Source organism: Vipera berus (genome assembly GCF_964194415.1).
Source record: "Vipera berus genome assembly, chromosome: 1".
Taxonomy (NCBI): Eukaryota; Metazoa; Chordata; class Lepidosauria; order Squamata; family Viperidae; genus Vipera; species Vipera berus.
Window position 1 is genome coordinate 67,571,613 of NC_138202.1, and position 17,830 is coordinate 67,589,442.

At 39.6% G+C, this 17,830-nt stretch overlaps 2 protein-coding genes across 3 annotated transcripts in view; one reads left to right on the forward strand and one right to left on the reverse strand.

Moving 5' to 3' along the window:
- Window positions 1-1,226: 1,226 nt before the first annotated feature.
- NDUFAF1 (NADH:ubiquinone oxidoreductase complex assembly factor 1) lies at window positions 1,227-12,013 on the reverse strand. Of its 2 annotated transcripts, XM_081314605.1 has the most exons (6): window positions 11,836-12,013; window positions 11,356-11,687; window positions 9,615-10,192; window positions 7,044-7,229; window positions 6,356-6,430; window positions 1,227-4,045 (listed from the first exon to the last, which is right to left on the reverse strand). In XM_081314605.1, the coding sequence occupies exons 3-6, from the start codon at window positions 10,110-10,112 to the stop codon at window positions 3,896-3,898; spliced, it is 909 nt and encodes a 302-aa protein (XP_081170731.1). In that variant the 5' UTR covers window positions 10,113-10,192; window positions 11,356-11,687; window positions 11,836-12,013; the 3' UTR covers window positions 1,227-3,895. The 2 variants fall into 2 exon arrangements, with proteins under 2 accessions (XP_081170731.1, XP_081170732.1); XM_081314606.1 differs by lacking the exon at window positions 11,836-12,013 and having other exon boundaries at window positions 11,356-11,788.
- A 233-nt stretch (window positions 12,014-12,246) lies between these two features.
- The window catches only part of RTF1 (RTF1 homolog, Paf1/RNA polymerase II complex component), a 41,075-nt gene continuing 35,491 nt past the window's right edge, over window positions 12,247-17,830 (forward strand). Inside the window, exon 1 of the mRNA XM_081333163.1 lies at window positions 12,247-12,484. Within this exon, the coding sequence (XP_081189289.1) occupies window positions 12,407-12,484 (78 nt within the window). The 5' untranslated portion in view covers window positions 12,247-12,406. The remainder of the gene's footprint in view (window positions 12,485-17,830) is intronic.

Consider the following 17,830-nt stretch of genomic DNA (forward strand, 5'->3'; position numbering starts at 1 on the left):
TTCCAATTCCAAAGAAAGGCAGTGCCAAAGAATGTTCAAACTATCGCACCGTTGCACTCATTTCTCATGCTAGTAAAGTCATGCTTAAAATCCTACAAGCTAGACTTCAGCAGTATGTGGATCGAGAACTACCAGAAGTACAGGCAGGATTTCGAAGAGGCAGAGGAACTAGAGATCAAATTGCTAACATACGCTGGATCATGGAGAAAGCTAGGGAGTTCCAGAAAAACATCTACTTCTGCTTCATTGACTATGCTAAAGCCTTTGATTGTGTGGATCATAACAAACTGTGGCAAGTTCTTAAAGAGATGGGAGTACCAGACCATCTTATTTGTCTCTTGAGAAACCTATATGCGGGTCAAGAAGCAACAGTGAGAACTGGACACGGAACCACTGATTGGTTCAAAATTGGGAAAGGAGTCCGGCAAGGCTGTATACTGTCACCCTGCCTATTTAACTTATATGCAGAGCACATCATGAGAAAGGCAGGGCTAGATGAATCAAAAGTTGGAATTAAGATTGCTGGAAGAAATATCAACAACCTAAGATACGCAGATGATACCACTCTAATGGCAGAAAGTGAAGAAGAACTAAAGAGCCTCTTGTTGCGGGTGAAGAAGGAGAGTGCAAAACTTGGGTTGAAACTTAACATTAAGAAAACCAAGATCATGGCCTCTGGCCCTCTCAATTCCTGGCAAATAGATGGGGAAGAAATGGAGGTAGTGACAGATTTTGTTTTCCTGGGCTCCAAGATCACTGCAGATGGGGACTGTAGCCAAGAAATTAAAAGACGCTTGCTCCTGGGGAGGAAAGCCATGGCAAATCTAGACAGCACACTAAAAAGCAGAGACATCACCCTGTCAACAAAAGTGCGTATAGTCAAGGCTATGGTCTTCCCAGTTGCAATGTATGGCAGTGAAAGCTGGACCATAAGAAAGGCTGAGCGCCAAAGAATTGAAGCCTTTGAGCTATGGTGCTGGAGAAGACTCCTGCGAGTCCCTTGGACTGCAAGGCGATCAAACCGGTCAGTCCTAGAGGAGATCAACCCTGACTGCTCTTTAGAAGGCCAGATCCTGAAGCTAAAACTCAAATACTTTGGCCACCTAATGAGAAGGAAGGACTCACTGGAGAAGAGCCTAATGCTGGGAAAGATTGAGGGCAATAGAAGAAGGGGACGACAGAGAATGAGGTGGTTGGATGGAGTCACTGAAACAGTAGGCGTGAGCTTAGATGGACTCCAGAAGATGGTAGAGGACAGGAAGGCCTGGAGGAACATTGTCCATAGGGTCGCGATGGGTCGGACACGACTTCGCAACTAACAACAACAACAAAAATACACTGAGATGACTTAAATTTTAAATATCGTTATTTCTTACTCAAAATTGATCAATTTCTTAAACTGGTAAGGTTTCTAAACTGATTTCAAAATACACACATAGTTATCCTAAACTTTTTTCCTTATACAATGGTAATTAAAACGTGAACCCATTTGGGTTTTCAATGTTTCTGCATAAATATCACCTAATATATATGTTCTACATACAAGTCCAAACAATAGATAAACGAATTAGCAAAAAACATTATCCCTATTCATTTATTTATTGAAGAAGCACCACTGTAGATTAAATCCTGTTAGGTTCTTGTACTATAATCATAAAATAATACTTTTCAAACAGTAATTTATCCACATTACTGGCATTTGTGATAATGGACTACATAGCTTACTCAATAATGCTTTTTCTAATCCTTTGTATTTCTACTACACATCTGGGGCAAATCATTAGGAAAGGAGCTGAAGTCACTTATACAACCGAGGTTAAGGTGAAATCTGGAGAGTTGTATCAAGCAGTACTTAAAATTTTAACTGGTTGCTCATACCCAGTTTCTTCAGCGACATTATCTAAAAGTTCCTGCTCACATTAAACTCTACCATTACAAAATAATTGACATCAACTAACTTGATGAAACGAATTGCCTTTATAGCAGGTTTTTTCAAACATTTGTGGAAATTTTTTGAAACATAGTTTTCTCACCTTTGTCACAAAAATGCCTTCAGTTATCACTCAAATATAAAAGTGTTTTATTTCAATGTTAATTTACCCAGAATAAATGATGTTGGTATTTGGATTCCAAGGGTGTTGGCTGTAGTTACAACTTCAGAAATGCTATACTATACTATTGTTTGAGGAAGAAACATAAATAACCTGTGCTATGTTGATGACACAACCATAATAACCAAAAATGGAAAGGATCTGCAAGCTCTAGTAATAGTGGAGAAAAGTAGGACTAAAATTAAAGAAGACAAATTACAGGTATTCCTTGTGTAATTCAAAACAAATAGTATTTATATCCGATGCTTGAAGTTAATGCCAATGCAGCAGTCATGTGATCATAATTTGGGCACTTACAAGCCTGCCTGCACTAAGGCTGCAGGGGTACTTCAACTCCCTCCATTTGCCTATTTCCACTCCCTTCACACCCCTGCCCGTTTGGCATGAACAATTTGGAGAACAGGAGCTAAGGCCTTATAAGCTTTCTGAAAGCTTTCTAAAGCATCGCAAGAACAGCATGTACAATTTGGAGATGATAGGTACAGCATTATCACAATGTTTCAGAAGACCTCAGAAATCTGAAAACGACACATCATTGGAGATGTTGGGGAAATGGCCTGGTGCGGCAAGCCACTGCCTTAGATAAGGCTGGGCTTGCTTCACCAGTAGTGAAAGATACTGGAAGTCAACTGGGTATAACAGGGCCTATAGGGTTGCAGGGGCTTTGCACTGGAGCAGTAAAGTGGCTGGCCACTGTAGGATTTGAGGTGGCAATTCTTGGGTCTAGCAACACGGACTGAAGCAGAGGGGCAACAGGCCGGGACTGAAGGCTCCAGGCCTTTACTTTTGCCACCACTGCCACTGGAGTGCTATTGTGCAGGGCAGCCATAGGTGGGTGTGGGGAATTGAAAATGAAGCAATCCCTTTCTTTACAGGGCTGGGAAAGGGAACCATGTCAGGAATGGGTTGGATCAACTTGAGTCCTTGTCCAAGTACCAATGGGATTTGGTTACCAATGGCAGCTGTTGGAATTGCTGTTGCAAAGTGATGCGGTTACGTGAAGTCACACTTTTAAACTTTGGTGTTGAAGACTGCTGAGAATGTGGATAGCCAAAAAAAATAAAAATAAATGTATCATAAAACAAATCATCCCAGAGTTCTTACCAGAGTCACAAATGACAAGGCTTAAATCATTCTGCCTCGGGTTGGACTAGATGACCTCCAAGGCCCCTTCCAACTTTATTATTATTATTATTATTATGTTAAAACCTAGCTTTCTGGAAAAGGCTCTAATGCTGGAAAAAGTGGAAGTTATAAGGAGAACGAACCGGAAGGCAGATAGACTTACAGTAGCAATGGATACAATTTTGGAAGATCTAAAGCAACTTAGGGATAGACCATGGAGAATATCTGTGGTTGCTAGGCATCAAAAACAACTTGATTGCAATCATATTATATACAAAATGTTGATATTCATACATTCATTTCTCCTTCAGCTAAAATGTAATTTTCTTTTGCCCAATGTAACCACATGTATACTACATGTAAAAAGGATAAGCTCAGTTCTGTTTCTTATACAGATGTTCCTTTACTAATTGGGGACGGGAGCATGTGCACATTAGTTTCACTTCCCACCATCATCACCATCCAAGTGATGGCTAAATGGCTGCATGCTAGATGGTACTATCATAGAATTCTTACTTTACTATTTTGATTTTTGTCATTTCCCCATGACTAATTGCTTATGTAACTTGTATTCACTGATAAGTCCTACTCAACTGTAGATTACTATTGAATGCTATGCAATTGCAGAAATATTCTAAATTGATACGAACAAATGTCCTCTACTTGTTCTGTTTCTTGGGATTTTTTTCATAGAGCTCATAGGCAAATGTTTCTGTATGTGATTTGTCACTGAGCAATCCAATAAAGTCTATATCCAGCTGGAATGGACCATCTACTTTATCAGCCAGAGTAAGTCCCAATGTGCTGATCTGTTAAAAAAGAGGAAAAAACACTTTGTATTAATTTTCACAAAAATATTGTCTAAAGTCATGGAATATTTATGTCTATTAAGCCTAAATTGATGTTTTTACGACTATTTTCATTAAAAAAATGAAACATTAACTACATAGTTCTTGATTAGCAACATTCAAAACTTATTTAATTCAAGAACAGAATTGCCATAGAACTCAAAAATGTTCCAAAACTACTACTACTACTACTACTACTTTAGTACACAAATTCAGCAGTCTTTCCCCCATCAAAAATCTATACACCTTCCAAGGATGAAAGCTCCTTTGAAACAATGCATAGAATAGGCAGATGTGACCCAGGGAATCCAAAGCATTCAGCAAGGCTGTCTTTTGTAAGCAGTAAGGCATTGTTGTTGTCATATCCAACCCATCGTGACCCCATGCACAACATTCCTCCAGGCCTTCCTGTCCTCTACCATCTTCTGGAGTCCATTTAAGCTCACGCTTACTGCTTCAGTGACTCCATCCAGCCACCTCACTCTGTTGTCCCCTTCTTCTATTGGCCTCGATCTTGCCTGGCATTAGGCTCTTCTCCAGTGAGTCCTTCCTTCTCATTAGGTGGCCAAAGTATGAGTTTCAACTTGAGGATCTAGCCTTCTAAAAAGCAGTCAGAGTTGATCTCCTCTAGGACTGACCGGTTTGAACGCCTTGCAGTCCAAGGGACTCGCAGGAGTCTTCTCCAGCACCATAGTTCAAAGGCCTCAATTCTTTGGCGCTCAGCCTTTCTTATGGTCCAACTTTCACAGCCATACATTGCAAATGGGAAAACCATAGCCTTGACTATACACACTTTTGTGGGCAGGGTGATTGATGTCTCTGCTTTTTAGTGTGCTGTCTAGATTTGCCATAGCTTTCCTCCCCAGTGTCAAGCCCTTCGGGCTCGACACCACAGAGGGGACCAGGGGAGCACAACCGGCACCACCCACTCAGCACCGGAGGCCCAGCCACGCCCGCACCCACCAGCTGTCCGGCGGGCGAACGCCGGACCCGCGGCCGCACCAACAGCTGAGAGGCAGCCGGAGACAGCTACAGGCAGCCAAAGAGAGCCCGCGCCGGCACGAACAGCTGGGAGGCGGCCGGAGATGATTACCGGCGGTCGGGCTCGATAGGCTGGGAGGCGGCCAGGAACAGCTGAGAGGCGGCCGGAGACAGCTACAGGCAGCCACAGAGAGCCCGCGCCGGCACGAATAGCTGGGAGGCGGCCGGAGATGACTCCCGGCGGTCGCACGGCTCGATCGGCTGGGAGGCGGCCAGGAACAACTGCGGCTAGGAACAACTGCCGGCGGTCACGCGGGCCTCGCGGGACTTCACAGCGATCAGCTGTGAAGCGGCTGGAATCGGCTTAGGCAGGAAACCCTATACCATTTCAGACAAATGGCTGTCCAGTCTCTTTTAAAAACTTCCAGTGTTGGGAGCATTCACAATTTCTAGAGACTGGTTCTTCCACTGATTAATTGTTCTGTCAGGAAATTTCTCCTTAGTTCTAGGTTGCTTCTCTCTTTGCATTTGTTCTAGCATTTGTTCTGTAGTTCTGAAGATGTGTAGTTTGAACAGTCTGACATCTAGGAATATTCCATAAAAGCTGATAAAGTTTTATTTGTAAGCACTTTGGTGCTTACAAAGTTAGATGAAATTGTCAAGAACCAACCTGGCCTCACTTATCTTGTTCTCTGAGGAGCTTTTTTTTAATAAATTGGGAATCCTACGGATATATCTTGGCTTCAGCAAAATATATAAAAATCCTCATGGCGTTGATTAACCAACTTGTTAAGTGTGGTCTGAACAGTATAATTGTGTGCACTGAGTCAAGAAGTCTACTCAAATACTGGTTCCTCATCAAACTGGAGAGAAGTATCAAATGTATTCCTGCATAATGTACTCTTCAGTGTTTTTCGCAATGAGATGGATGAGAAGGAAATCCTTATTACATTTCCTGAAAACAAAATATTGGGTGGAATACACCCTCCTGAAAGTTTTTAGGAAATGTATAAACACACATTTCTTCCCCATGTCAAGTGGATAATCTTCCTGGAAGTGAGAGAGTGAATATAATAGTTCATATATATTATTTTACTTAGTTTTAACACTGCTTTTTTATTCTAGTTTACGGTAGTTTAGTTTAGTTAGTCTAGTTTAGTTTAGTTAGCTACCTTGATCCCTACCAGAGCAAAAATACATGATATAAATCAAATTCAGTGAATAAATGTTTAGGGATTTTGATCACAGATCTTATATGCATTTCAAATAGCAAGTTTAAAAACCACCTACCCTATCTGGCCAGAGTTCATACTGGCCATCCTGGATTCTCCCGTGGCTTGTAAAAAAGAATTTAGAAAATGGAACCTGTTGTAAAGAATTTACAGATCAGTTAAAAAATGTGAGTATTTGAATATTTCTTTCAACATATTCATTTTTCTTTCATAGTTTGTTTTCTGACAAAACCCCAATGTTCCATATATCTTGTTACGAATACTGACATTTTTATTCAATATACACTCATTAACATCCTTTCTTTTCTTGACTGTTTTACCGCACACATTTCTTAAGAGACCCATCTCTATAACATTCAACCCTTTTTTTAAATTTCTACTGATATAACCAATTCCCATTTTTTTTACATACAACCATTTTTGCATAGTAAATTGTCTCAATTGACTATAATTGCATAGGAAATTTGTATGCTAGTTTTCTTAATAAAGAAAAATATTTTCAATACAAAAGTACAATAGCAACTGGAGTAGTAGAACTCCAGTTACCTACCATGGGTAGGTGGCAATTTGCCATTTTCAAACTCTTACAAAAAAAAATCCAAGCTAGAGAGGGGGGAAATCACATAAGAAAATAATTCTTTTTTTATGTTTCAAATATTTGAAACCAAAGATTCTTGTTTGCTTTTTTTTTTCAAATGTCAGAATCCATACTTTCTATAATAGTATAAAAAAGTCATAACTGTTACCTTAATTTCCTCCCAATATGGCCCCCCTCGGGGGAATATGAAGTAGTTATAAGTATCCTTCACTGACGTAGGGTCGTATTTGCTTGGATTGATGTTTAACATCCACGGCCTACCATCACCACGGACACGTAGACATAGACTATTAAAATTTGACCAATCATGTAATTTTGTACGATGAAAAGCAAGCTGCCAAAAAATATAATATTACTTTTAGTTTTTCACCAATTGTTACCTTCTCCCTTTCTTAATATAATTTTGTTCACTGCTGAGATGGTTTTTTCCCTTCTATTATTCTGCTCTATCCTTTTCACATAACTGTCATGACAAGTAGACTCTGTCATAAATATTACTTTCTCATCAGAAATTTATCACATAATAAGCAACTGAACACAACCACACACACATACACACAAAAACCCCACTGCACTGAGACCATTGGTATCTACCCCAACCTAGTTGAGAAAACTTTTCAATTATTCTTGGACAAGATACCAGAAACTATCCAAATTTCCAGGCTAGTAAAATTGTGGTTATACTGCCAGTTTCCACACACACTTAGACCAATATGCCTATGCTTGAAGGTGACACTTGAGGGTAATAGAATGCAACATAAGCACAGCAGACAGAAAAATTCTAGAGACATCTGTTCTTCAAACAAGATCTACAGCAACATTTGACATGTTACACTGAACCACGGCTTCACAACAGATTATAACTGACAGTCTCATTTTGCAAGTCTCATCAATTTGCTTATTACCACTATCAATGAAACAGCAAACAAATAATCTGCACATTCCAATGCAGTTGAAGGATAGATAAAATGGCTATCAAGTGGGCTTTAAAAATATGATAAAAGCTTGGAAGAACCCCACACTTTTAAAAATCACCTTTTTTAGTGAAAAGGAACTGTATTATGCTGCTGAATGAACTATTTTTTAACATTAAAAATAATAAAGGCAAAACTTATCTCAAGACAAACCTGAATCCTGGTGATTATTTGGGCATATTTGTAGGGGTTGGGTTTTGTTTGTTTTTTTTGCAACAATAAGGCAGCTGTAGACTTTTTATGGAAATTTTTTAAACTTTTGATTTTGTCCCAGTCCTTGGGATTCTTGGTAATATCTGTTGATTACTAGTCCTCTTTAGTTTTTCAAGATTGTTCAAGTCAGCTACATACTAAAAAGGTAAAGGTAAAAGTTCCCCCGCACGTGCGTGCTAGTCGTTTCCTACTCTAGGGGCCGGTGCTCATCTCCGTTTCAAAGCCGAAGAGCCAGCGCTTGTCCGAGGACGTCTCCGTGGTCATGTGGCCGGCATGACTAGACGCCAAAGGCACATGGAACGCTGTTATCTTCCCACCGTAGTGGTCCCTCTATTTTTCTACTTGCATTTTTACGTGCTTTCGAACTGCTAGGTTGGCAGAAGCTGGGACGAGTAACAGGCGCTCACTCTGTTACGCGGCATCAGCTAATTTACTTATGATTAGGCTCCATTAAATGCAGCAGTTTTGTTTCTGAGCAATCATTGACAAGACTGAACAGAAAATCGCATTCTATATTACAAAAAAGATAGGTTTGGCAATTTTTCTAAAGAAATCTATCTTGTGGGAAATTATAACTAATTTTTTAAACTTCATCTGGAATTTAAATTCTTAACATATTGACCAACTGCACTTTACCACACCATTCAATTACATCTCATTAATTAATGAACTTTGCTAGGTTTATACAAAATGATAAAAACAATAATTTGTTTGAATGGGTTCACAACTCAAACAAAGCCAAAACTAACAAACTACATTACAATAAATCAACAATGGCTTTTTAAATGCTTGTTGACCATAAATAAAATCTAATGCAATTATGATTTAGCCATTATGAAAATTTTAGTCTGATATAATATAGACATAACAAGAAGCATGTTATAGCATTAACAGGTGAAATTTTATTTTAAACATTATTTCACAGAGGTATTTCACTGTCTTAGCATATACAAGGACACTTAGATAAGGAATATGGCACATTTTCTCCAGCTCAATCAGTGGTTGTTAAAGTAATACTTTTTATTAAACAAGGGAGTAATTTGAGCATATTCTGAGGGTAATGGAGCAATTTGTAATTGCTTATTTGTGAATCAAGGATCCACTTTACCAGTCTATGTAAAACATAATACCACAATCCATAGATTTTTACTTTAATTCCAAGTAAGTGGCTGTAATCCCTTTGAGTGTAAGCATACTTATATTTAACCTTTCCCATCCTCTCATCTCCTGCAATCCCTGTAATTCCCCAAATCCCATGCTGGTAATTTCACAACCCTGCAGGCTAGAGGTACAGATTATCTCTTGATTGCTATGCTGTTGAATGCCACTCCAACAGGAGTAAGAGTTAACAATGGAGAGTTACAGTCCAATATATTTAAGAATGCAGCTCTACTATTATTCCCCACTTTGAAAAATAGTATTAAAATGAGAATAGTACTCTTTAGAAGAGAATTTTGGAGTTTTTCAAATGGAAGCCATTTTTGGCTAAAAGAATAAACCACTTTTAAAAATGTTAATATGATTGTACTCACCATTTCTGGTTTTGATACCATGGCACAATATCCACTATATCTTGTCACTCCATCATGAGGTACAGTAGTATTGAGGTTCCCAGACAGGATACCATACTGTTTATTCTTATCTAGCTTTAGACAAATTTCACTTTTCCCTCCAATCGCTGTGTCAGAACCGAGCACCCATTTATTTAAATCTTCTTCAGTACGAAATTCCCATATCACTTTTGTCTGATTCAATATATAATTTTCCATTGGTTTTTGGTCAAACTCTTTCATAAAATCAACTACCTCTTTCTTTACAAGCCCACATTGTGTTTTGACGTCTTCCACTACTTTCTTAAAGTTATCAATTGTCTTCCATGGTGAAATTTTCTCAACAGATGTTCCGGGTCTCTGATAGCCACTAGACCATCTTGCATGGTGACCATCTGCAAGAGTCCTACACAGACTACTTTGGCAGTGGTTTTTGTTTACCAAAGAGAGACAATCCAGCATCTTCAGAATTGAAGCCATAAGCGAATTTTGATGAGTAGCTTTCCTTAACCAAACAAAGATTCTGGTATCTATTTCTGATTAATGCAAGTAACCTTTACCTGTTATAATACAAATAAAAATATTTTTAAGCAAAATATTTGTTTAATATTTTTAGTTCCATTTACTTTCCCAAATATAGCAAATACCTTGTTAGCCATATTATCATAAGTAACACTATCAACAACCTAAGCTGCATAAATAAAACTGATACCATATGACATATACAATGTTCTTAAAAGAAAAAGTCAGCCTTTTCATTTGTGATACCTTTACTGCAAAAGGAAATGAAAAAAAAAATGTAATGAGAGGACAATTCACTATTTATGTTTTAACAGAACTGCACACATAAACTCAGCAATGTGAACACAATCGGGAAAATACCAGTTATTTAAACAAGCATTCATCAAACTTCTGTTTGCTAGGTAAAGACTTTATTGAGTCAAGATCAATTTTGGTGACTATATGGTCAGGGCCACATGCAAGTTTACCACTGCCTTCTTCTATACCAGGAGTAGGCACCCTTGGCTCTTTTATGACTCGTGGACTTCAACTCCCAGAATTCCTGAGCCAGCATGGCTGGCTCAGGAATTCTGGGAGTTGAAGTCCACGAGTCATAAAAGACCCAAGGATGCCTACCTCTGTTCTATACATTTGGTTTTGCAGCCTAGTCTGCAATCCTGGGATTTTCTGCTGATCCCCCATCCAACTATTAACCAGGTCGAATTCTACTTGACTTTCTGGAGTATCACCTAAGATTCACTAAGTCTTGCTGTGCCTTTTAAAAACCTTTATCTACGCCATAATTAGGGGCTCTGATTCAAAAGAGTTTCCATGGATGCTGAGAGAGAAACTCTTTAAGAAGAGACTCCTGGCTGGCTTGAAATAACTTTTTCCAACATTTGTTCACTCTTAAGGAACATCATTAGATAGGGGAGACCAGATAGCTGTAAACCAGTAAACCCACTGAGTGGTACAATGCATTCAATTCGCTCCGTTTCTATCCTTCTCCCTCGTCTTGGCTTCCTGCTTCCTTGAAGAAGTAGAAGTTGTTCACCCCTAACTTGCAACCACGTTTCACTTAATTCTCATCCCCAATACAGAAGATTATTGTCTTTCCCAGGCAAGGTGTGCCCATTCTACTCATGCTGAGTGGGGATGATGGGTCCTGTGTGGTTCAACGGGGAATAATTCCCCTTTGCAAAGTGCGATCCCCTTCGCTCACCTCGCATTCGCCGCCGTCTTTCGGCCCCCTGTTCTCCGCCGGCAAGTCCAACGCTGAAAGTCGTCCGGACTCCTCAAGGAAAGACAGCCTAGAGAAGAAAGGTTCCGTTTGGTTTAGCTCGAGCAGATCGGGACCGGAGAACGAGAACATTTTTCAGCTCCGACTAGAAAGTCGGTGGCTTGCAGTGCTTTTTAAAGGTGGAGAAAGAAGGTTTCATTTACTGATTTTTTTTTGAGCCTGGTCGAAAAGCTCTCTAACGCAAGAGAACTGACGTAAATGGCGACACAAGGGGCTTCCAAGATCCTAATAGGCCCTCTCCTTCAACGACCGGCCTGACCAAGGTTTTATGCCAGGGGTCTTCAAACTTGGCCCTTTTATGACTTGTGGACTTCAACTCCCAGAATTCCTCAGCCAGCATGGCTGGCTGAGGAATTCTGGGAGTTGAAGTCCACAAGTCATAAAAGGGCCAAGTTTGAAGACCCCTGTTTTATGCTGCCTGTAATGGGTCTTAGCAGGGGTCTTCAAACTCGGCCCTTTTATGACTCGAGGAATTCTGGGAGTTGAAGTCCATGAGTCATAAAAGGGCCGAGTTTGAAGACCCCTGGTCTTAAGCTTTCACTAGTTACAAAAAAAAGGAACTTCGTGCACCCATCTAAGGGAACCACCCCACCATCTCCATCTCCATCTCTCTCTCTCTCTCTCTCTCTCTGTCTCTCTCTCTCTCTCTCTCTCTCTCTCTCTCCTCCGACAGCGGCTCCCTTGAGACTACAGCACAGCCTCCCCCCCCCACCCACCCACCCCCAACTGACGCGGGAACGCCCCTTAACTCAACTCCGCCCCCGGCTCAGTGCCTAACGGCCAGTCGCGCCTTCGACGCCGGCCACGCCTACACCCGACGCGTCGCATGGCGCATGCTCGGTGCCCTTTGTGTCCCGGGCTGGCGGGCGAGCGGCTCGCTGGCTTGGCAAAAAGGCCTGCCGCTCGAAACTGCCGCACCGTCCGCTGGGCCCCGCTGTGAGGAAGGGACGGGAGCGGCGGCGCGAGTTCCGCCATGGTGAAGAAGCGGAAAGGCCGGGTCCTCATTGACTCCGATACCGAGGACAGCGGCAGCGAGGAGAACCTGGACCAGGTGAGAGTAGTGGCGCTACCGCCGCCGAACTGGGCCCCGGGGCTCCGTCCTCGCTTTTGCCTGGGTCGGTTTTGATGGGTGCCGTAGGATACCCCCTCGCATCCAAACGGCTTTCGTATCTCTCTCTCTCTCTCTCTCTCTCTGCCCGGACTGGTGCAGGAGTCAGAGGGCTCCTGAAGAGAGAGAGAGAGAGAGAGAGAGAGAGAGGAAAACGTGTGGTTTTATATACATGAGGGTCGCGAAGACTCTCGCAGCAAACGTGGGTGAGGAGATGGAGCAAATGGGCTTTTGAAACGCGGGGGTGTCGATGTAAGTGAAGACGAAGAATAAGAGCTTGGAGTTAGGCGAAAAGGGATCCAGTCTGGCAGGTGGCAGGATGGAGAGGCTGTGTTGTGACTTGGAGAGCCGTCAGGGTGAGATCTATTTGGACATTGAGTTATCCCCCCCCCCCCGATAGTTGTGGGAATGGTGGGTGATGGGGACTTTTGTAACCCCTTTCTCTTGCGTGTCACTTCTTTCTCCTCCGATAAACTCTGTGTCGTTTATTTTCGATTTTCTCCTAGGTTTTGTACCTACCCCTTGATCTGCAACCCTTGCTTGAACTTACCCAGTTTCTCAATGTCTTTGCAGCATTTCTAGAGTTCAGCGGCTACATTGCTGTTTGTGCCAAAGAAGATTCCCCTCGTGTAGATTATGTTACAGTGCGCTTGCTGTTGCTGAATTTCATATACTGAGATTAATTTTGTCTCTAATCTTGCCTTTTTTCGGTGAGGCACCAATATGGGTTGCATATTCTGTCACTGCATGAAAAGATTCTAAATTCCAGTCATTACATCTTAAATAGATTTTTTTGTGGAAGGCTGCTTCATATTTTGCGGAAGGCTACTTCATATTCTCCATTAATATGCATATTTTTCTGGGTGGTTCTTTGTGTATGAAAACCATATAATCATAGAACAGTGAGCAACTATTGTAGAAAACTAGGCCAAAATCAGTAAATGATAATATACGTTTTGGACAGAAATATCACAGTTTTTGTCCATGTCTCCGCTTGTATCTAACCATAGTACAAACATGCCCCATAGTTTTTTTGTAATGAGTCCCCATGATGGCTTAAGTCATCCTTGGCTGTACCAGTGCTATCAAACTCTTTTCCTTTTTATTTTGACACCAAGGACTGCCTAAAGGTTCATAAAATCTAGGTGGGAATTCAGATGACTTAGAAAAGAGGGACAGTGGGTTTGGCAATAGGGATAACATATTTTACCTCAATAGAGTTTTCTCCTAATATTAGGGATGGGTGGAGAGCATGATAATCAGCAAAGAAATTATCTTTTGTGTTGCTCTTGGGTTGAAAAGCAGAATTTGATTGCCACTCCTGAAGTGTATAAGTTGTTGAGAGCAATATGTATTCAACAAGGAAACCATAGAATCAGACCTGATTGTATCACATCAAAAGTCCCCTGATATCTTCTCTGTCTCCTTTGTGGTATCCTAAAACAGTTTTCCAGAGTCTAGGGCTTTCTAAATTTAACAAACTGTTATCACTACTAGTTGGCATCAGTACGGCTGTATATTATAGACTGCAGATAATAGCAGTGCAGTCTTAACATACTTGATGTATACTAAATTGGAAAAGGCTGTGATAGAGACATAGTTACTGATGAACTTTTCTTAATCTTCACTCCTTAGCTTTCTATCAATCAGTTTTTATCAGTTTTATTTGATTTGTATACCGCCCTTCTCCCTAGGGACTCAGGGCGGTTCACAGGGCATATATAAATAACAATAAGTAACAATAAAAGGAAGTTTATAGTGGAGAAGTTGAGCATACAAAAAGCAGTTTCTTGTAGTGAGTATTCAGTAGGGAATAGGGAACAGGATAAGAAACATAAAGATTTCAATTCTTTTTTTTCTTGGAAGATGTATTGATCATATGTTCTTAAGGTATTATGTGTACCTTTCTTTAACTCAATTACAAGTTTGCACTATTGTTTCATTTCCTCTTCAAAGTTAGAATTGTTTCCTATAGTAAGTCAGTGTCACATATTTTGTGGCATGATACAAAATATTCTCAATATTAATAGTCATAACTTTTTAATATTCATAACACTTTTTCAGGGAATAACTAAGCTGAACTTGCTTCAACAGGAAGATGCTTATTTTATCTGTTTTCAACTATTTAGAATGGGAGATGTACTGTTGGAATGATGTGACATGACACCAGCTAATGGATATTTATGGAGGCTTGCATCTCTGTTCATCGTAATTATGAACAATTATGAACAATTCCTGTTCTTTTATGTGCTCATTTGGATAGCTAATGTAGTCACCTTACTTATAAGGATTCCCTTGTTCCAGCTGTTTCCTCCTTTTAGATTGGGTGAAGATCTATTGCCATGTTTTTGGTTAATACAAGGAATTGAAAATTGGTGAAGGAAACTAGACTACCAGACGTAGTTTCAAATATTAACTAATTACTGAAAAAAGGTTTTATATTCATCTGTTCACAAGTAACTGCAGTACCAAAATGCCCAACTCCTTCTCATGGTTTCATGATAGTGTCTACAATGCCTTGTCAGTCTGGAAATTCCATAAATTTTTATATGCATTTCGCTGTTAATGAAAACTAAGATTCAACATATCAAGTTGTTGGCAGTATTCTAGAATAGATGGAGTGTATTTCTCAGTTTTAAAGAATTTCAATATTTTCCAACCCTGATGGATTCTAGTCCATTTGGATCTCTCTCATAAGATTCAATCCTCCATCCACATATTTTGAACCCATAGGAGTTTCATTTCTGGATTAATAGCTTCTAGATTTTTTTTTAATAGTGGGGTGTAGAAACTTATCCTATTTCCCATTATTCTTTCACTGGCAAAAGAAAAGAGAAGAAAAAAATGAGATCAAATATGTGAAGTTCTATAGCAGATTGATCAGTGTATGAAGTCCGATATCTCCTAGGAATTAACACTTCTTATGTAAACAGAAAGATATACTATGGTAAATCCAAGTGCCACAAGATTGTTCACAGTTTCATCTCTTAACATCAAATTTATTCTATAGAATTTGGATTATTACGTTCTCATTCCACCAGCCTGTGTGCAGGGGCATGAGGTTGGTGTGTGTGTGTGGTCTCTTAGGATATTTCTGCCATACAACTGGTATGAGGTGTTCAGGTCATCTGATAGTGTGTGGCTTATCAAAACGATGCAATGGAAAGGTAATATGTAAAACTACTATTAGTAAATGGTTTCAGATGATATGTTACTTTCATTTAAGCTGTGCTTCAGATATTGGAGCCCATTTTGTATGTGGGGCCACTACTTTCATTCAATCGTTGCAAATATTCTCCTACAACAAGATGCATTAAAAGTGTTCGTATCTGACATTATTGCTTTACTATTTAAATTTACTGCCTGCTCCAACTCCTTTTCAACAAGAATAGAGAATATTTGTACTTCTGGTCAATAGTAGGTGGGCTCATCCACATTAAATCTGTATTGAGCAACTTTTTAAGGAATGGATTCCCACAGATTTCCATAATTGAAATTACTTTTTCCTCTTGTCACCATATTTTTTTCTTTCCTTCTGATTATATTTATTTTTAAGTGCTTTTCTAATGGCTAATGCTGTGCTATCTTCAGTTTCAATGCAAGGGTCATTTTGGAAAATACTATTACATTTTTGTAATGCTTATTCCAATCTTTTATGAAAGAGAAATAAAGTTATGTGTTGTACAAGATAACAGTTCATAGTTTACATTGCCGCTAATTCAGTTTTACTGAATTCAATGGAAGTAATTCTGTTCATTAAATGACTAGCCTGCATCAAGTGCTATGTGTTGGCATTTCCTTTTACTCTTTATTTATTGATATGTCCTTCAGATAATCTACTCCAGAAATGTCAAACACAAGGCCCGGGGGCCAGATCCGGCCCGCGAAGTGGTTTCATGTGGCCCGTGAAGCCATCCTGGAAACAGTGAAGGAATGGCCCCCATTGTCTTGGCCCTGGGCCAGAGACCCTCCTTCTGCCAGAGACCCTCCGATCTGTCCCACTCCTGCCCAGGCCCCCATAGGCACCCTTGATGCGAACAATGTAGAGCTGGCCACGCCCACCCAGTAGGTCATATGCACTCTAGCCATGCCCACCCAGTAGGCCACGCCCATCCTGGCCATACCCACCCAGCCCCTTGAGGGCAACCACAATGCTGATGCGGCCCTCAATGAAATTGAGTTTGACACCCCTGATCTACTCTATAGTGAATCTTCCAGTCCTTTGGAACTACACTTAAGTTCCAGGGATAGAGGGGGAAAGAAAAACCTATTCTGTCATAGAATAATACTACTGGATACAATCCAATTATCTCTGATCAGTTTTGATCTATATGCATTGTTTTGATATTATGGTAGGTTATGTAGGAAATTGTACAAGTGGTAATTCTTGATGAGAGAGTTACTTTGAATTTTCTTTAATATTAATATTAGGTTTTACAGCATAAGGATAAAAATAAAAATCCCAAGTATTCTACCAGTCATGCAAATTATAAAAATTGTTAATTAATTTTTGTTTAATAAATTTTGTTTAATTTTTTTTCATTCAAAACTGATACAAACTAAAAACAATAAAAAAATACAAAGTGCAGGAAAAAAGGAAAAGAAAAGACAAGAAAAAGAAATATATAAAACAATGACTTCCCTCTTCACCTCAACAAGAATAAAATAATGTTAGTAACTTATCACCTTCTCTTAATATAAAACACATGATCACTTCTTTCCATATCTCATCTGTAAACAAATCTTTAAAGCCTTGTCATTCAGTCCTGGTTAGCAAAAGTCCATTATGGGTTACCATAGATAACAACATATCTATTTTAACCTTGATCAGATAAACCAACCTTATATTCTTCCTTTTACCTTTAACAGTCTTGCTCTTTAATTCTTTCAAATAATGCCTTAGAATTTGATTTGTTTTCATTTTTTTCTTTGTCCTTTTCACAAAATCTTTCTCTTTTGTAAATCAAATATAGAAATGTTGTCCAAGTTACACTTTTTGGTTTGTCATTTGTAATATATGTTCCTTTTAATTATATACGGCATTAAGCCAGTTTCATTTGTATAATCCATATTCTTATAGCCTATCATTTTAAAATCCATATTCAAATCAGTGTCAGTCTTGTCTCGTAAAACTTGTTCCTCTTTCAAACAAGCTATTTATAATGGCCGACACTCTTAAAATTAACTTCTGAGACTATTGTTCACAAATATTCTTTGATACAGGTAGTCCTCAAATTACAGCAGTTCTTTTAGTGACCATTCAATGATGCAACATCATTGAAAAAAGCG

Excerpts from the sequence above, each read along its gene's own strand:
- NDUFAF1 (XM_081314605.1), bottom strand. The coding sequence starts at position 10,112 with ATGGCTTCAATTCTGAAGATGCTGGATTGTCTCTCTTTGGTAAACAAA. Across the intron at positions 7,230-9,614 it reads TGGTATCAAAACCAGAAATG|CTTGCTTTTCATCGTACAAA; the intron begins GTGAGTACAATC and ends ATTTTTTGGCAG. Across the intron at positions 4,046-6,355 it reads ATGAACTCTGGCCAGATAGG|ATCAGCACATTGGGACTTAC; the intron begins GTAGGTGGTTTT and ends CTTTTTTAACAG.